General features: G+C 45.7%; 1 protein-coding gene across 1 annotated transcript in view; it reads left to right on the top strand.

The window, feature by feature from the left end:
* Positions 1 to 19,734, top strand: part of Kiaa1549l (KIAA1549 like) — a 267,271-nt gene that overhangs the window by 210,410 nt on the left and 37,127 nt on the right. The window contains exons 15-16 of the mRNA XM_038331879.2: positions 1,943 to 2,160; positions 10,454 to 10,583. Coding sequence (XP_038187807.1) covers positions 1,943 to 2,160; positions 10,454 to 10,583 — 348 coding nt within the window. The remainder of the gene's footprint in view (positions 1 to 1,942; positions 2,161 to 10,453; positions 10,584 to 19,734) is intronic.

Below are 19,734 nucleotides of genomic sequence, written 5' to 3' on the forward strand. Positions count from 1 at the left end.
GGGTTAAAAAACACCATCCCTCTATCTTCCTTCAGCAGTAGAGTTATCAGTGAGCATAAAAGTGTTTATGAATCTTTACAAATGTTCACATGGGATCACTTGGGCATATTTATGCTATACATGTATGCACACATGTGTATACACACAGCTTTCCCTGATGCTAAAGCATTGGGTTGGTTGTTCTTTTCATTTCTCTCCTGAAGCAGCTGGTAGATTTGCAAGGCCTAAAGCTTCTTTCTTATCACACTGCAAGGGACCTGCTACAGTCCTGTCCAGCTGGGCATCACAAATGCACACCGGGGCTTCTTTCCCACAGCCAGGACACTCGTGACAGTGCTGTGTGCACCTGTATGTGTGTTGTAGGAAGGACCTCTTTTCTGAGCAGAAAGGCTGGGCTGGCCTTACACTGTGATGGGCTGAGGTTCCATTACACACATCCTCAGCAACACTTCTACCCTAGCTTCTGTATTTTCAGGCAGAGAAACTGAAGTCTGAAGGGTGGGTGCAGGCTCAAGGGCACATTGATGGCGGGAGTTCAGTTGCCCCGACTCTTGGAGAGCGCTTCTTTCCTCTCCTAACTTATACCCAAGTCCGTCCCAAGAAACAGTGTTGTACTTAGACAGAGTGGCCTCGAGAGCTGTCTTGCCAGAGGTGGAGTTCCAGCTTGTCCACTCGCTGTCTCTGTCTAGGCAAGTGAGTAGTGAGGAGAGTCCCTCGGGCCTCAGGCCCCCTCCACACAATGGGCCGCCATCCAGAAAGCGCTTAGCACACTGACTAACACGTAAACAACACTTTGTTATCATTACTAACATTTTTATTATTATTCCTTTTTCAGTGAGAAAGAATTAATTGGTCACAATGTGTCCTTTCTGTCCCTTAGCTCTATAATCTTCCCTGAGACACAGTGTGTCCCCCTCCCCTTATCCACACACAAGCCTCTGGAGTTGGCACCGATGCACTGTTAACCGTTGTTTGCCTCGTTAAGGCTCTCATTATGGCCGCCATACCTGGGTCTCTTTGTCCCAGCCTAGTGAAATAAACATTATACAAACAGACTCTGAAATCTGGACAGATCCCTCTCTCCAGACCCAGCTCCCTGTCACATGAGGAGAACACATGCGGACCCTCATTCAGAAGTGGATCCATGCTACATTTGAGCAGTCAAAGAAATGGGCCTTGCTGGCACCTCTCTAATTTGCTGTCTCGCAGAGACATAGATTGCAATGTAATTCTTCTCCCTTCCCTTAGGGACGGCTGATTTACACATAAGTGAGGGAGAAGGGTAACCCAAGGCCACATTTCTCTTTTATGAATTACAGGGAATTCTTTTAAAGGTTATTTTAAAGAAAACATAGGACATTCAGCCGCATAAACTTTCATAGCGATCTCTCTCTCTTAAAAAAAAGTCATGGGTTTTCAGAGCTACCTCTCCTAGGCAAGCGGATCATATGGAAAAGCCCCTAAAGCGTTCTACATTCCCGCCACATCCGTCCCAATCCACTTTGAGACTCATCCAGAGAGCCCCAACTAAGTAGACAGAGGAAGCCAGAAGGTTATTCAGGACTAGAGCTGGACTCAGGGCACCAAGATCTAGCCAGGCAGCTGAGCTCCCACACTGAGGAACCACATGGTATAAGCAGAGTAGGAACCAAGACAGTAAAGGCTCTTAGCTAAGGGTATACAGTCAGGCATAGGACTTCAGCTGTCAGGGCAGATGTGGGAAACAAGGATGTAAGATCATTCATTGAGTGCCAGATCCATTTTATATGAGGGTGATAGACAAGGGGCTTTTACATCAGATCACAATTTCCAGAAAAGCTCTCCCCTACTTCACCTCTGGTCTTTTTGGTCAGCTGACCTTAGAGAAAAAGCTTCTTGTCTATTGCCATGCTGACTCAGGTGTGGTCCTGAGACTCCCTTCTCCCTCTCTCTCTCCTCCAAGGTGAACAAGGCTCTGAAGCAGAAATCAGACATCGAGCACTACCGGAACAAACTGCGCCTGAAAGCTAAGAGGAAGGGGTATTACGACTTCCCCGCGGCAGAAACAAGCAAAGGCCTGACAGAAAGGAAGAAGATGTATGAGAAAGCCCCGAAGGAAGTGGAGCACGTTTTGGACCCAGACCCAGAAGTGTGTCCTCCCTTCACAGAGTCTAAAAACAGGTAACAGTGTACTTTGTGTCCCCACGTCACATGTGGGACGAGGGCAGAGGACACCTTGGGCATTGTACCCATGCTCCCTTGATCTCACCTTGGGACTTTGATCTTTGCAAGCTTTTGATCTGGGCCCTGCACACATGTGCTCAGTAATGAGTCTGAAGGAGGGTCAAATTGAAACTGCTATAAAAAAATTCTGGGGCAGACACCCCCAGCTGTCCTTTAGCTTGATGGTATTTTCAAGCCGTGGCTATTTCAGAGCTGGGTGAAACGTAATTATCGCCCGCCTGGTTATGCAATTCCAGATCAAGGGGCATTGCATTGTTCGATTATGCGAGTGGTTCCTGCACAGGAAGGCAAATTTCATGCCTCACCCTTCCGTTCAGCTTTGGTAAGTGCCTATCACACTGAGGCCCAGCACTCTGTGCCAGCCCGTCTCGTTCATTCATAAATCCGTTTAGTTATTTGACACTTATCGTCAACTGTTGAGTATCAGACAGTAGTCAAGATGATGGATGCTTGATGGAACTTAAGCTTTGAGGAAAGAAGAGGAACACCCAAAATGTGTGACCACAAACCTGAGGGGCATTCAGTGTGAGCTGCTGTAGCTTTAATGGGGCCTGGCCCACTGAGGTCGAGCTAGGCCAAGTGGTTTGAATTGCTGTCTCTCTACCTGTTCTTCGCTTCTGTAACAAAATACCTGAGATCTGGCAGTTTATAATCAGCTGAAGTTCATTTTCTAACAATTCTGCTGGCTAGGAAGTTCAAGACCAAGGTGCCAGAATCTGGTAAAAGCATTAGCACACAGTGGAGGATGGAAGGGCAAGGAGGAAGATGTGGGCTGAACTCACTCTTCTACAGTGCTCTTTGTGTTAGTCACTGTTCTATTGCTGGGACGAAACACCATGACCAAGGCAGCATTTCTAAAAGGAAGCATGTAGTTGGGGACTTGCTTATAGTTTTAGAGAGCTAGCCCATGATCATCATGGCAGGAAGCAGGTAGGCACCATGTTGGAGCAGTAGCTGTGGTGCTTTATGTCGGATCTGCCAACAACAAGCAAACAAAAAGAGAAAGCCTGGGCCTGGCATGGGCTTTTGAAACCTCAAAGTCCACTCCTAGTAACACACTGCCTCCAACAATGCCACACCCACTCCAACAAGGCCACACCCACTCCAACAAGGCCACGCCCCTCATCCTTCCCCAACAGTTCTACCTACTGGGACCAAACAATCAAATGTATGGGCTTATAGGGACCAATCTCATTCAAACCACATCATTGATGTGCCCATGAGACTCTGTGGCCCCATCACTGGCCAAAGGTTCTGCCTCCTAACACTGATAAAACAGCAATGAATTTTAATTAAATATTTTATTTCTTATTCATACATGCATATAGTACAATTGGATCCAAACCACCATCCATTTCTTTTCCTCCAACTCATTTCCATCTCCCCTTTTTCCTCTGAACTTCCATGCTCTCTTTTTTCTTCCTTTCTTCCTTTCTTTCTTTCTTTCTTTCTTTCTTTCTTTCTTTCTTTTTAAAGATTTAGTATTTTCTAAGTCCATTTAGTGTAACTTGTATGTGTGTGGGCGTGGAACCATCTATGGGAGCATGGGTAGCCTGCATCCCTGAAGAGACGTGACTCTCCTTCTCCCGTTAGCTAGGGTGGGACTTCATGAGCCTCTCCCATGCTGGGATTTGGGCTGGCTTGATCCAGTACAGGTCTTATGCATGCAGGCACGGCGTTTGTGAGTTCGTGTGTGTGACTGCACTGTCATGTCTAGCAAACATCGCTTTGCTACAGATACCTGCTACCTTTGGCTCTTAGCATCTTCTCACCTCCTCTTACTCACTGAGGGAACTTGGTGTGGTGTAGATGCACCGTTTAGAGATGAGCACTCCGCAGTCTGTTTGCTCAGCATGCTGACTAGTTGCTGGTCTTTGAAGAGACACTTCTCGGAGGAGGTCTGAGTGATGTGCTAATCTGTGAGGCTGAAAACAAGAGCTTGTGAACCCAGGATGGAGAGAGAGTTTAGTAGCTGAGAGCCCTCGCTGTTCTCTCAGGGCACCTGAGTTTGGGTCACAATACTCATATAGCTGTTCACCTTCATCTGTAACTCCAGATTCAAGGGTTCTAATGCCCTCTGGCCTCTGTGGGCACCAGGCATGAATGTGACGCACATACACACAGTAGAACACTCGTGCACATAAAATGAGAATAAGTGAGAATAGTTTTGAAAAAGAACTCAGGGATTAATTTGTTACTATGTCCATTTAACAGAATAATAGTTCTAGGTTCTCCCTATAGGAGCTGGGATTAGACAGCCATAGGTCTTTGGCACAGTTAAAGACACCAGACCTGGGGCCCATCTTATGTAATGGGCTTTAAATCCAATGTGTGTGTGTGTGTGTGTGTGTGTGTGTGTGTGTGTGTTTGAGTCCTCTCATGCCATTTTTGCCACTATTGTGCCAGTGCACATATCTTGACAGGTCAGTCATTATTGAACCTTGAGTGTTCCCAGCTCGGTAAGACTCATGGCGACCCCTCCCCCAGTGTCTGTAGAACCTTCCGGCTCTATGAAAGTTAACCATAGGAATGAGTTTCCAGCAACCAAATTTTAACATGAATTTTAGAAAATGAAAGCATTCAAAGCATGACAGCTGTCTCCAAGGTCTGTGGCTGACTAGGCAGTGACCCCCCCCCCCAGTGAGCAATGAGGGGAAGCGTAGCAAAGCTTGTCATGCCCACCTCTCTTCCTTTCTTGCCTGCCTGCAGCACTTCCCTAATTTGAGACTGCCTCTTCCCAGGGTGCATTCTCCTTGACGATCCCCTGGCTTTGGGCATGCTGACACTCCAGCTACCATGAAGCCATGGCAGGTGCTTGCTCCATACACCAGAAACAGCAGGGCAGACCCTGGCCTCAATGGGTATTTGCTTTAAAAGCGGAAAAGAAATTTTACAACAATACCATGTCAGCAGGACTGGGTGAAAGCAACAAAACCAAGTTGGGAACTGGGAATAAACTGAACCAACATAATGGATGTTCAGTAAAGAAAAAAGGGGGGGTGATCTAAGCCAGGGCCCCATTTGTCAGGCTTGGCTGACTGGTATGACAAACCGAAGATATAAAATCACAGCGTGACAGGGTTCACGATGCACATGTCACCATGTCAATAGCTGTGGGAGGAGGGAAAGAAAACATAGGCAAGGAGGCTGGTAGCAACTTTATTTTGCACTTTGCTTTTGAGGACTCTGCTTCAGGGCTCTCTGGTGGACCAAGGTGGGGGCTCTTCTTATGGCTTCCTTGCCTGAGAGTCACTGGAGAGACAACACTTCCAAGGAATTTTTTTCAAAGCTTTTCCCTGGGAGCTGTGTCTAGACTCTTCAACACAAGTTCAGGCCGGCTGCCTAAGGTTCCATGATGGACTGTCACTGCTGCTGCTGCTGCTGCTGCTGATGATGATGATGATGATGATGATGATGATGATGATGTGTGTGTGTGTGTGTGTGTGTAGTTCCCTCTCAGCAGGTATCCATTGAAGAAATGATTCATTGTCTCTGTAGCACTAGGAATGGTCTGAAAAATCATTCAAGTGTTCACTACTTAAGGGAAAAAGACAGCCATGAGCTAGAGGTCTTGGGAGAGGCAGGAGAGAGAGAACGGAAAGCTATGAGCCAGCAGAGCAGCCTAACAGAAAAGGACAGAACTTAGTGCTGTGGCTGGGGGGTGTGACTCCAGATAGCCGCGTGCTGTTTAGCTATTGTCACAGGTTGGAGTTGCCTGCTAATTGCTCTTCACAGCACAACCCTCAGAGACTCTGCTGTGAGCCACCCCGCTAGAACGGGGCACCGCGAAGCAATCATTGCAGGGGCATCGTTAACTTCAGAGCAAAGAAACAGCAAAAAGAAGCAAAGTTGAGATTCTAATGTTAACTGATCAGTAAATCTTTCAAAAGACTTTTCAAAGTCCCTTTTTCCCCTACAATTAGTTAAAATTTTACATTGTGCTTTCTTGTGGAGACATAAAGCGATCAGCCTGTCTGAGGCAAGTGCCGTCTGTGGTCGGATTTATGTGCTCGGCCACCTTTACGCCGGCTGTCTGCAGCCTTTGTAATGCCTTCTTCTGGGATTTCTTTCAGAAGCCAAAAATGCTGTGTAACTAATGTGCTGTGGTGTATCCTCAGTTGATACTGGACTAGAACCGATAGGTCAGTGCCCTAGCAAGGGATTTTGGGGTGTCAGGAACACTGTGGCAATAGCCATAGTTTCTGTGCTTGATGCTTATACAGGGAGCAGGGGAGAAATCACCTCGCCTAGGATTGCCCAATGCCTGGTGACAAAAGACACCGACAAGTGTGCCTTCCAGTCGGAACCCCATACCTCAACCACCTCCTTTTAGATGGCTCCCAGGGCTCTCTTGCAAGGCCAGGATCCACCCTCCCCAGTCAAGCACTGGACAAACAAAGATCCCCCCTTGTGCTTCTGGAGTCTTCCATAACCATCCAGCAGCTGCTTCCCAGACTTGCCCATTGCATCTCTCAGAAGCCACAATTTAAAAGCTTTTGCTTACTCTCCCTCTGCCTTTCAACCTGCCTGGTCCCTGTGTGTCCCACCCTTGTCCCCCTCAAGTCCTGGGTCTTCCTCTGAGCTCTGCAGATGGAATAAACTGTCTTTTCAATGGCAGGCGTCTCTTGCCATGGAACAGAAATAATTAAGACACCCCCCCTTTCCCGGTGCGTCTGAGTCCCAGGCCACCCTAACTATGAGTCAACTCTTTACTTACCTCTGTTGACTTTCATACATCTTTTCCTTACCTCTCCACTCCCTGGCTGGTAGTTTCTAGAACCACCTTGAAAATAAACCATCTGCATTCAAACCCTCATGGGCCATGCATCTATGGGGCCAACACAAGGCAGTAACCTGTTCAGCAATCTTTTCAGAGTTGCTCTGACAGAGCTCCGAAGGAGCATCCTCCTACTCAGCAGCTTAGGCTATCTCTACAAAACCCCAGGGTGCCATAGAATACGGTTTGAAATTGCTTTCTTAAACTCTATTGGAAGACAAAAGATCTTAAGGGTTCAAGTAAAACACATTATAACCCACCCAACAATATTATCAGAAGAGCAAAACCCCTCAAATTGACATGTTACAGATTATAGCAAAATAAGAACAAGTGTGCCTAGTAGAATCGGTTGATTAAAATAAGCATCTCTCTACATGACAGCCTGATTTATCACCAAGTAGACAGTCACACACCAGGCAGACATCCACACTGGAAGTCTGGTCATTGAAACGTGTTAAATAACAGTCTTTCGGTTTGCATAGCAAACTATGGAGGTGGAGCAACAGCAAGCACTTGTCTATGATGTGCAAGACCCTGGGTTCGATCCCCAGCACTGCTCAAAAAATGTTAGCCATCATGATGCAGTGCTTTGGCAGAATAAACCAGTGGGTACTCCAGTGTCTAAGCTTTTTGTTTGTCTGTTTTTGTCTTTGTTTGTTTGATGGTTGAGTCAGGGTTTCTCTGTAGCTTTGGAGCCTGTCCTAGAACTAGCTCTTGTAGATCAGGCTGGCCTCGAACTCACAGAGATCCACGTGTCTCTGCCTCCCAAGTGCTGGGATTAAAGGTGTGCGCCACCACCGCCCAGCTAGTGTCTAAGCTTTTAACGTATTCATGTTCCTCGCTAGTAAAAATCTAATACTTATGAAATAACCCACTGTCAACTGCCAGTCTGCCTGCTTATTCCACACTGTTCTTATTAGTAAATCTTTTTTTTAAATGGGCTAACTGATAGTGACTGAGTAGCTATAAAGTATTATTTTTCCCCAAAAATATAGTCGTAATTAAGTCAAGAATTTGAATCCTTTGGGGTCTGCTCTAAAGTCTGAGTCACTCTGAATGTATTTGTCCTCATCAGCCTGCTGTGCCTAGGCTCCTTTCCTAAAGGATGCCTCTAGTTGCAGACAACTGAGGGGTGTAGTTTATAATGTGAGGTTATAAGCCACCGTTTGAGCCAGGATCCTTTTGGCTGCTAACAATGGAGCCCAGCACAAACTGGTTAAACAAAAGGGGACTGTATTCCAAGCATTAGTGCAAGGCCAGAGCTTTCGTCTGGCTAGATCAAGGGAACCTTACTGATTGTGGCTTTGCTATCTCTTCAGTCTTTCCCAGCCTCTTTTGGAGGCAGGCTAAAACCTCATGCAGACAAAAACCCAGCTGTCAGAAACCGAAGGTTTGTGTCCCTCAAATACAAGAGTCCCTTTTTCCTAGTTGTCCTGGCTAAAGCCCTGAGACTCAGTCTCATTGGACCTAACTCAAGTCATGTGCCCACCCCGCAGCCAATCACAAGGACATAGGGATATGATCCTGAGGTAGAACAATCTGAATCAATACCTACCCCAGCAGGAAAGGTAGCCCCCAAGAAGCACCATGCTACACTTACCAAGAGGGTAAGGATCATGGGCCTACGCAGGCAAAAAGTACAGATTCTCTAAAATCAGTGTGGTTCCTGGTGGTGATGGAGGAGAGCTAAGAGCATCTGCTGTGTTCATGGCTAAGTGCTGGGGTGGAGCCTTGCCTTTAAGGTCTTGCTGGATTGTGTGTGACTGAATGCTATAAGCACCTTACTGTGTTCGTAAAACTGTGTGTGTGTGTGTGTGTGTGTGTGTGTTTGCGCGCGCGCGTGCGTGCCAGATCTTTACATCCAAACATGAATATCTGGAATCCTTGAACTAAAACATATAATAGGTAATACCTAGGGGTTCTTTGAAGATGATCTGGAGGCATACGTTATTTTGAAGATGGTCTAGAGGCATATGTTATTTTGCTGTCTTTTAAGCCCCTTGTCATTCTGCAGAATCCCATGAAAGTCATCTGTGCTTAGTGGCTCTCACTCCTGCTAATAAAAGTTGCCACTTGTGTGTGGGGGGGGGGAAGCATTCCAGCATTCTCTTTGTGTGGCTGTTTTCTGTCCCCTCTATAGATAGAGTCCTCCAATGACAAACAGATACAAGATGGTGAATACAAATATCTGAAGCTTTGAGAAACAGATGAGTTGACACCTTGAACGAGCTCCTCCTACCTGAGCCTAGAGAGCTCTATGCTCACTTCAGGGGCTGGATCTAGTTAGAACTCAGATAAAGGGTCACCTCCTTGAGAAGACCTTCTCTGACCTTCCTAGATACCCTCTGCCTCAGCTTCTTATTTTTTTCATTTGTACAAGTGTGTGTGCACGCGCGTGCATGCGTGTGTGTGTGTGTGTGTGTGTGTGTGTGTGTGTGTGCCTTTAGGTATCATCCTTCAGTCTTCACCCACTGTTTGTTGAGACAAGGTCTCTCATTGCCTTGGAACTTGTCAAGTAAGCTAGCCTGACTAGCCAGGGAACCCCAGGGATCCTCCTGTCTCTTCCTCCCCAGTGCTGGGATTACAAGTATACTCCACCACACTTGGATTATTATTATTATTATTGAATATTCTGGGATTTGAACACAGGTCCTCATATTTGCAAGACAAACACTTTACTGAGTAAGCCACCTCCCCACCCCTCCTTATTTTTATTAATAACACTAATCACTCTGAAGTTAGCATGCCAGTTGTCTCCCCATTGGGATACAAACAGTAGAAATACCAGGATCATGGATGCTCAGTTTCCGGGTACTTAGTACATACTAGTCACTTGGTAAAAAATAAATAACTTTTTTTTAATTAAAAAATTGGTGACTGGTTTGCTGGCTAGCTAAATATGCCCCAAGTTGCCTCCAGGCTTATTGTCTTCACCAAGGAGAAAATCTACATGGTAATTATAGAAAAGAAATTGATCAACAATCATAGCATTAAGAGCGGACCATTCTATACAGGCTTCATTTATAACACACTGTAGGAGTCCACACCTGAAATCTAAAAGATGAAAACGGAACAAGAGGCTGCTGAGTCAACAAAGTCAGCAAAGGCAAGTTTGTTCTGCAATGCTAGCTGTCCTCGAAGGTCAACAGAGAACCCCTGGCCTTGCCATCAGCAGAATTTTAGATGAGGTTGCACTGATCCGATTGATTGTCATTGCCTAATTTGATATGAAAGAACACATAATTCAGCCAAATAGTTATAGCATTTTGAGCATCTGGGGTGGGGAGGGGCTCATTCTCCCCTTCCTGGGACAGCCAAAGACTGAGTACCATCAGTTCTGAGATTGTGAGACCAATCCACAGCCTCCACCGGTTGCCTGTAGGTTTGGAACGGTGGAGAATTCCATCTGTTGGGACATTTGCTGCATCGTAACAGTTGCTGGATTTCCTTCAGGCAACAGATGAAGAGCTCTGTCTACCGAAGCCGGCAGTCTCTCAACAGCCCAAGTCCAGGGGAAACCGAGATGGACCTTCTGGTCACACGGGAGCGACCCCGGCGTGGCATCCGGAACAGTGGATACGATGTAAGTGTCTGGTGGGCAGGGGTGGATGCAAGCTTGCCCCCAGAAAGCCAGGGTTACAGCACCCCAGAGTGTTCCAGTTTGCCACGTTTGGAGAGTTTCAAGATGCCCTGCAATGTTTTGTTTTGCTTTCGTTTTATGCTGGGGGAGGGGAGGGTGTTAGTGGCAGGGGCGGTGGTGGTTATTTATTTGTCTTCCTCTTTTGCTAAGTAAGCTACTTGGAACGTGTGAGAGGGACTGTGATTTCTAATTGTTCTGTTCTGCGAACAGTGTATTACTGACCTGAAACTCGAGGGAGATTGTAAATGCTCTTAATTCCTTCCCTTTCCTAGAAGAAGCATGGTAAGGGCTGTAGCAGCACATTAGTGTGTGGACGGTGGCTGCTTTAATCTGTAACAGTTTTGAGAATGTGGATCTGTTCTGGTTTCATAACTCCTCGGTGAGCCATAGAAATAATGAGAAGCCCGGCAGTGAGAACCGGTTCCATGTGACAGGCCTGGGCTCAGTGATGTGTCCAGACTGCAAACGCTCCTCCGTCCCACCAGGTTTCTCCAGATGGAGGCTCTACCCAGTGCCTGCCCTAAAGATGGAACCATCCTGAGCCTGGAGGTGCACCATGAGCTCATGTGAACGGTTCCACGTTTGAGGTGGAGACGCACACTGCTCCTTTCTCTGCCCCACAATGTCAAAGAATCGTCATGTATTCGCAGTTTCATGAAAAAGATACTTCTTTCCCGTTCTCTTAAATATTTCTTCAATTAAAAATTAATTTTCTTATAATAAGAATAATAATTCAAATTCTAGAGAAACTTACAATTTGAGAGGTGATTTGAACAGGACATTTGATTTTTTAAAAAACTATATCATGCTGATTTGAAGGCAACATTTTTCCCTCTTGAGATTTGTTTGGATTAAGCGCTTAAATGTCCAATTTAGAACAGGTAATTTGAATCCGTGATGATCTGTCTTGATTGAAATCTAATGTGGTGTTGATAGATGTTCATCTCTCTTCGCAAGTGCCGAGCAGTAAACCCAGGGTCTTGTACTCATCCAGCAAGTACTCTGCTGCTGAGATGTGTCCCCAGTCCGCTCATCATTTGTTTCTTCTTCACCCAACAGCTTGAGGTTTTCACTTTACAAAACTCTGAACACTCTGACCACACACTTTGATGTCACATACTTTGCTTTTAAACTGTTAAACCCTCCTAACAGAGGCTTTTCTCCTTTGTAAGAAATATTTCTGAGCTAGGGAGATGACTGGGTGGGTAGGAGGTGCTAAGTTTGGATCCTCAAACACCTGTGTTAAAGTCAAGCACAGCTACAAATGCCTGTGACCTCAGCCCCGGAGGTCAGTGGCCGGCCTGCCTAACCGAAAAGATGCGCTTCAAATTCAATGAAAGACCCTGTCTCAAAAACTGAGGTGAAGTAACCTGAGACAGGGCTCACCACACAACTGGGAAGACAGAAGTTCAAAGCCCAGAAGCCATGTGCACGCCAGATAAACATGACAACTTGTGATTCGGGAAGCAGAGACAAAGGGTCCCTAAAACAAGCTGGCTAGCAAGACTCGCCAGTGTCAATGAGCTCTGAGTTTGACTGAGACCCTGTCTCGATGAATAAGGTGGAAGAGTAATAGAGAGGAACTCCCCACATCAACCTCGGGCCTCCACAGGCATACACACACATGTGCATGCCCATATGCATTCACACACACATCTGCATACACATCCCCACACATACCACACACACAGGTTACCTCTCGCATCTGCACACAAATAACAAGCAAATGAGAGCCTGGCTGTAGAAAAATCAGCCTAAGTTTTAAGCTTTCAACCTTCCACCCCTGTCAAGAGGCCAAGAGCATCATAGAACTTTCTTAGTTTAAGAGACATTTTCTTCCTCTCAAACCCAAGACATGCTAGGTTCTTTATCCAAGATAACAATTAATAGGTTTCTTATAAGAGTTGGGCAGGGACACTTTTACACTTATGAAGAAATAGGCCAGAGGCTTACTTATCTTAAAAGAACACAACACATTTTTAGCCATGTGGCATAACTTTAAGCTTCAGAAGGTCAGGTCAGTAAACTATGAATAATAGATTGTTCATCTTTCACAGATGTGTCTGAGCATGTAAATGTGTTTTCGTGTGTGTGTGCTTTTCTTTGAGAAATATCTGTTATTTTTAAAACATTGTAAATTTCTTTAGAAAACAATGCTCACGTGGGAAATAATTCTAAGATTTTAAAATATGGACTAAGGACTCTCTGGTCTCTTCCTGAGCCTCTTCACTTTTCATGAAAAGTAGCCAGCCTTTCTCGATTGCTCAATACAGACCAAGTCCTGTTCTGCTCAATTTATGTGGCTATTTAGCTAATGTTCATGGTTTCCCATCGTTAAACCCCTGGCACAGAAGAGGAAACTGGGTCTCAGGCTAGATCCATGGTTTGTCTGACTTCCAGGGCTCATGCTCTTAGACAACATGCAGTGTGAACTCTCAATACCCAATACCACCTTCCTGCTGTACAGTGTCCCATATTTCTGAACCTCTGTAGTAGGTAAGATGTCATGTCTCAGAGAATCCTTGTGTAGAAGAGCTTACATATAGATAAAAAAGACCAGCAGGTAAAGAAGATGAAGAAGTGAGTACTAGTGGTAAGCTATGCATCCGTTTCCAAGAGTGTCAAGGCTCTCCTGGCAAAAGAAAACCTGTCACAAGGTTGGAAATGTGCCATTCTGCCTCCTCGGTCTGGAGATCTCAAACCAGGCCAAAATGTTTAGTCCTTTCTGCTAGGTTAAAGAAACTCAATGCTGTGGAAACAAAAAGACTCAGGGAAATTGATTTAATTTTCATTTTACCCAACATTGACTACTTTACAATCCCAAAGGAAAAGCCTGCATATAAAAATAAATGAATAAATACCCGAATGAGCAGGTAAAGTGTGCTGCACAAGCAAATCTTAGCCACAGGATGGAAGGCAGCCTGGGTTGTTTCAAAATTCCTATAGCCCCCTTCCAGCCCACCTCCATCCCCTCAGGGCTTGGCCTCTTGGCTTGGACCCAGGGACCCCCCTAGTTTCTCTTCACTGCCCCTTTCAGCCCTTCCTTTGAGGACATCGCCATTCATCTGTGACTCTCGCTGACCCACAGAGCCGTTCTCTCCTAGGGACCAACAGTTGCCACGCTAGGCTAGGATGCAGATTACAACATCATTTAACCCACATCAGAGAAATTTCTTCTCGCAGAAAGTTGCAGTTAACACAGAAACCCACAGTGGACAATGTGCAGAGAGTGAGAGTCTTTGGCGCACTCAGCATAAACAGAATGTCTTTATCGACCCCTCTCCTCAAGGCTTAAGGATCCATCTAGAAGAGGAGGTGGAAGGTCACAAGGGCCAGAGGTGTGGGTGACTCCAAGGAAAAAGTGTCTTCCAGACACAGCAGGACTGATCCACATACGTATTCACAGAAACAGTAATGCATGCATCAGACCTACACAGGTTCCAGCCAGATGAACTCTCAGCACTAGGAAGGGGAAGCAGACACAGTCCCACCCTAACCAAGAAGCTATGTGCAATTGATACCTGCCAGGGAAGGGGAAATCAGCTTTCTCTGATGGCCTGGCCTGGTAAATCAGTCACACTGCAGGCAGGTCTCATGCCCAGGAGTAGGTGACAACACAAATGGATTGCATGTGCTCCTGCGTGTGCTTTTTGTTTTATTTTGGTAATTTTGTTGTATTTTGTTTTTATTTGTTTTGATTTTCCTTCTTGGTGGGCTTTTTTTTTAGAGAGAGAGAGGGAAAAAAAGAGAAGAGAATGAAGTTGGATAGATAGGGAGGCAGGGAGGACCTTTGAGGTTCTGCAGGAGAAGAAGAGCACGAACAATATCTATTGTATGAAAACAATCTAAAACTAAATAAATATTAAATGAAAAAATTTCCCATATAGCGAGGGCTGTTGGATCTGCAGCGGAGAGAGCCTTGCGAGAGTTTGGAACTGCAGCAACAATTCTGAACTTCCTCTTCACTCCATCAGCCAGGACACTGAGTGACTGTGACCTAATTAGTAGTCATTTTCGAAGAGTACACACTCATGATAAAAGGATGAATTATGTTTAAAAAGATGTCCTAAACTAATCACTCTTAACAGGCAGACTAGATAATTTAACCACTTTGGGCCTTGAACTGAATTCCTCCTAATGAGTATAGCAGGTAGAAAACAGAATATCAGACTAATGTAGAAAGAGGGAAAATGCCTCTAAAATTTTAAAACTTTTTGTCTTTGTGTGTGTGTGTGCATGCGTGAGAGCACATGTTTGTTGTGTGTGGTGCATGTGTGTGTGCAAGTGTGCACGCACCTGTGTGTGTTGGTGCTTGCACCCATGTGTACCTGAGGCCAGAGTAAGACTTCAGGTGTCTTCCTCTATCACTCTCCCCCTATACCCACCCTTCCCCCGAGACACAGTCTCTTTCTCTCTCTCTGAACTCGGAACTCACTGTTTGCCATGTAAGCTGTCCAGCAACATCAGTCATCCCTGAGTCTCCACACCCCCTGCCCCTTGTCCTGGGGTTACAGGTGCAGACGGTCATGCCTAGCTCCTTTAAAATGATTTAGTTTTAGTGTTTATTCATTTGAATGTGTGCATGTATATTTGTGTGTGAGCATGCTTGAGCGTGCTGGTACCCATGGAAACAAGAAGAGGGTATCAGAGTCGCAGGCTGAGTCATAGGCTATTGTGAGCCAACCCATGTGGGTACTAAGAACTGAACTCCGGTCTTCTGCAAGAACAGCAAGTACTCTTACCTGCTGACCATCTCTCTAGACATATAAATATAAATTTTTACTTAAAATGTTGAGTTTTGAGCTGGTGAGATGGCTCGGCAGCTGGGACTATGTATTGCTTTTGCAGAGGATGGCTGGCTTCCAACAACCACCTGTGACCCCAGCTCCACAGCACATGACACCCTCTTCTGACCTCTAAGGAACCTGCACTCACATGACATACCACACACAGACACACAATTTTTTAAATATAATTTTTAAAAATCTTTTTAAAGCCTATCTTAAAAATAAAGTGATTTTCTGATTGAAAATTATGTAGAAAATAATAATTCATGAATAAAAGAAATGTCCCACCATGATTCTTGGGCGGCAGAATGAGCACTGATATGTCTTCTTCCCATACCAGCCCAATCTCTTACCCCAGGGTGTGCAGATGGAGCAGGCTTTGCTCTTAGAGGACTAGAAACACAATCATCCCCAGAGTTAAATATGCACCCCTCCGCTAGTTATTTTGTCCCTTTGAGGGGAATGTTTGTTTCTTTGCTTTGCAATGCTAGGTAAGTAACTCAAGGTTTCATGTATGCTAATTAAACAGTTATTCTACCAGTGAGGTATACTACCAGCCCTGATGTATGCCTGTCTCTTTCTTTCCTTCTTTCCTTCCTTTCTTTCTTTCTTGGTTTATCATATGAAACTCTGACCCTTTCCCCAACTCCTCCCAGATCTACCCTCTACCCCCAAATGCCACCTAACTTCTTGTCCCAAACCAATTTGTGCCGGTCATATAGTCATGGATGTGGAGTCATCCTCTAGAGCATGGTTGACCTACCGCGGGCTACACCCCTCAAAAAACCTGACTTTCCCTACCCCAGAAGCCACCTGAGGTGTTTCTGGAAGTTAGTTTGTGTTTAAGTCTACAACAGAAATGGAGACAACTCTGAGCCTTGACAGTGGGGAAGCACCTGAAATGACTGTTTGACCTACAGCCTTGAGGATGAATATTAACCTCTCAAAAAACAATAACGCCATTGTTATCTGAGGTCTGGATTAAGTGTTTTCTCTGCCAGTTAAAGAATTACAAGGCAGGGGGAAGAATCTCGAGCACAGCACATAGCAGCAGGCAGGATCTCAGACACAGCAGGCAGAATCAACAGATGAAAACCGACTTCTATTAACGGTGAGAAGGAACACATACACAGAAAAGGGGTCTCTATCAAGAAGAGCATGAAGCTGACCCATGAAGCTGAACTCCAGTCCCTCGTTGAGGGCTGGGATTTTAAAAGTCTGTAGTGGCTGGAGTTGAGGTCCTCTTCTCTTAATTTGGTCAGTTTAAACAAAGACAGGGAAGCTGAAAGGCCCACAACTTTGGGTAACTCTGGTCTGGTCGGGCCCTGAACTTGTAGGTAGCATATACTGGCAACTGTGTTCTCTTTGTGGGAGAGAAATGCCCAGGCTTGCTCAAGCCACCAGGCCTTGTCTCATCCCAGGTAAGGAAGGTGCAGAAGAAGCTGAAAGGTTACCATCCTTATTATCTGTGGCCTCTTCCCCACATCTGTGTGCCTAGCAGGGATCTAACTCCCAGGCCCTCATTATAAGCTAATTCCCTGACATTTCTCTCAAATGCTTTGCCTGAAGTTCCATATTCTAGAGCTGTGGGTGGCCCCTGACACCCGAGAGCTTTACTTGTGACATGTTTCCTGCATGGGAATAGTAAAGCAGTATGTATTCAGAGGAACTTATTTTTCAGATTTTGGGTATTGGTCTTTCCCTGGGTTCAAATGTAGTCTAATGTGCCCGATGATACTGGCTGTTACAGTGAACCAGCTCCTAGATAGCATGTGATCTCAGCAGTGAACAAACCATACTCTATAATGTTCCCTGTTGCTATTATGTTTGTGCTTTTGTGCTCAGTGTGTTTACAAAATACCCATCAGTAAATATCCGTGAGCTATCCTGATGCATGGCTTTGCCCATGCTAGTGTAGAGTAAGTGTTCTGCGTGTTTAAGGTAGACTGGGCTATGCTATAATGTTTGAGAGATCAGATTTATTAAAGCTTTTTTAAGCTGGTATATTATCAACTTATAATGGGACTTAATGAGATTTAACCACATCATAAGCCAAGCAGCATCCTTATATGGTGGGCATTCCTGGCAGGCGAACAAGTTCACAGTTTGAAAGGAGAGCAGTCAGTTTGAAATATTCGTAAATGTGGCTGCTCTCCTAACTCATCTCAGAAGAGGCAATCTCCCAGTCCCCAGACCTCCTTCCCGAGGCATGCTTCAGGAAGATGTTCTGACGTGTCATCAAGAGGGAGAGGGGCACAGCTAGTTCCTGCTGCAGTGACAAATACCAGACCAAAGCAACTTAAGGAAGGAAGTTTGACTTTGACTCAGCCTGAAGGGATACGATCTATCATGGAGGAGAAGGAATGGTGAGAGGAGAGAGATGGCCCATACGTTGCAGCCCCAGCCCCGAAGCAGAGAGCTGGCGCTTTGCTCAATCAGTTAAACTTTCCAGGAAAGCCTCACAGACACACCAAGAACTATGTTTCCATAGTAACCCTAAACCAGACAAGTTGACAGCCTCACTTTTTGTTTACTTGACACTCAAACACGTCACCCTTTGGCCCCTACAAGGTCATGTTTATCCCAAAAAGTAAAATGCATTTAGGCCAACCTAAGTAGTCCCGTGGTCTTTAACCATCTCAACAATGTTCAAAAGTCCAAAGTCTCTTCTGAGACTCAAGGCAACATTGTAACTGTGAGCGCCTATAAAAAAAATAAGTAGTGTAGTTCTGATACAGAGTAAACATCTCCTCCCAAAACAGGGAGTGGGGGGATGGAAGCAAAGCAAAGACAATCAGACCAAGGCAAATCTGCAGCCCAGCAGAGAAAGCATCAAATCCTGCAACTCTGTGTCTGGCATCTGATCTCCAAAAAACTTTAGTAGTCCTATCCTGGTGCTTCTGCCTCCTGCGGCATACACATTCCCTCCTGGGCCGACACACACACACACACACACACACACACACACACACACACACACACACTGGAATCTTGGTGTAAGCCTCTGTGACTCCCCTAACGTTGCATATCTCATGCCTGCAGAACCAGGACCACGTGGATGCTGCTGATGGTTTGCTGGCAGCTCAGGAGGTAGCCTGGGCCATTGGACCACAGCTGGTGGTCAGTGTTTGCTTTGGTGGCTGTGACTGATGAAACAGTTCACAGGGCAGTCATCTTCACTCGGGAACTTCTGCAGCATGCATGGCTGAGCCTCTCTCCTTGCAGATGAATTCGCATTTTCAGGAGCTGGAGCCCGCTATGGGTGGGAGTCCTGCCCCCAGAAGACCCCCAGAACACACCGGAGCACTGAGTTCTTTTTCCATGGGACAAACCCCTTTAACAGACTACTTTCACACCCCCTTGTCCGCATCCTCAAATTCATAGTTTTCATATGTTTGCTGCATTCGTTGTCCCTCGCTGTAGAACTCGTCAAGCAGTTTGCAGTAGCGGCGACACGTGCTGCCTTGTGTAGTAATTAGCTGTGGGCCGGCTTCCCGCCACCTGCTAGCATATGTCCCGAAATAACAACAAACAAATTGTATTCTTTTAAATACTGCCTGGCCCATTATTTTCAGCCTCTTACCCACATCTTGACTAACCCATATCTAATAATCTGTGTAGCACCACAAAGTGGTGCCTCACCAGGTAGATTCTAGCGTACGTCCATCTTGGGCTGGAGCTTCATCGCGTCTGGCTTCTCTCTGAGGAGAGGCACGGTGGTCTGTCTAACTTAGGAGAGGCGTGACATCTGACTGAGCCATCTACCTCACTTCCTTCTTCCTGTTCTGTCTACTCCACCCACCTAAGGGCCAGTCTATCAGATGGGCCAGGCAGTTTCTTTATTAATTATCCAATGAAATCATCAGATAGATAGAAGACACACCTACATCAGCCTTGAGATTCCTCCACCCAACAGTTCAGCTTCACTCAGGTTTTCAGAACGTGGGAAGAATTCAGCCAGAGTCTTCGCCAGAATGGCCAGTTCCCAGTGGATTCCCTGTTCCTCTGAACCTGCATGAGCCATGACCTCCATTTCTTGCTCCTCTGGGTATTTGATTCCTCCACATTCCCATCAGACTGGCCCATTGAGTTCTGCTTACAGCATTCTAGGGCTTTTCTAGTTCCGAACATGCAAACCAGTTCCAGAGTCTAAAGACCATGTGGTTAGGTTTATCACGACAATGGGCCCACTTTAGTTACCAATCTTCCACATTAGGTACTTTTCTCATTGCTCTGACAAGAGCGACCTAAGGAAGGAAAGGCTTATTCTGGCTCACCCTGAGGGTCCCCTCCATGATAGCAATGAA

Source organism: Arvicola amphibius, chromosome 5 (assembly GCF_903992535.2).
Source record: "Arvicola amphibius chromosome 5, mArvAmp1.2, whole genome shotgun sequence".
NCBI lineage: Eukaryota > Metazoa > Chordata > Mammalia > Rodentia > Cricetidae > Arvicola > Arvicola amphibius.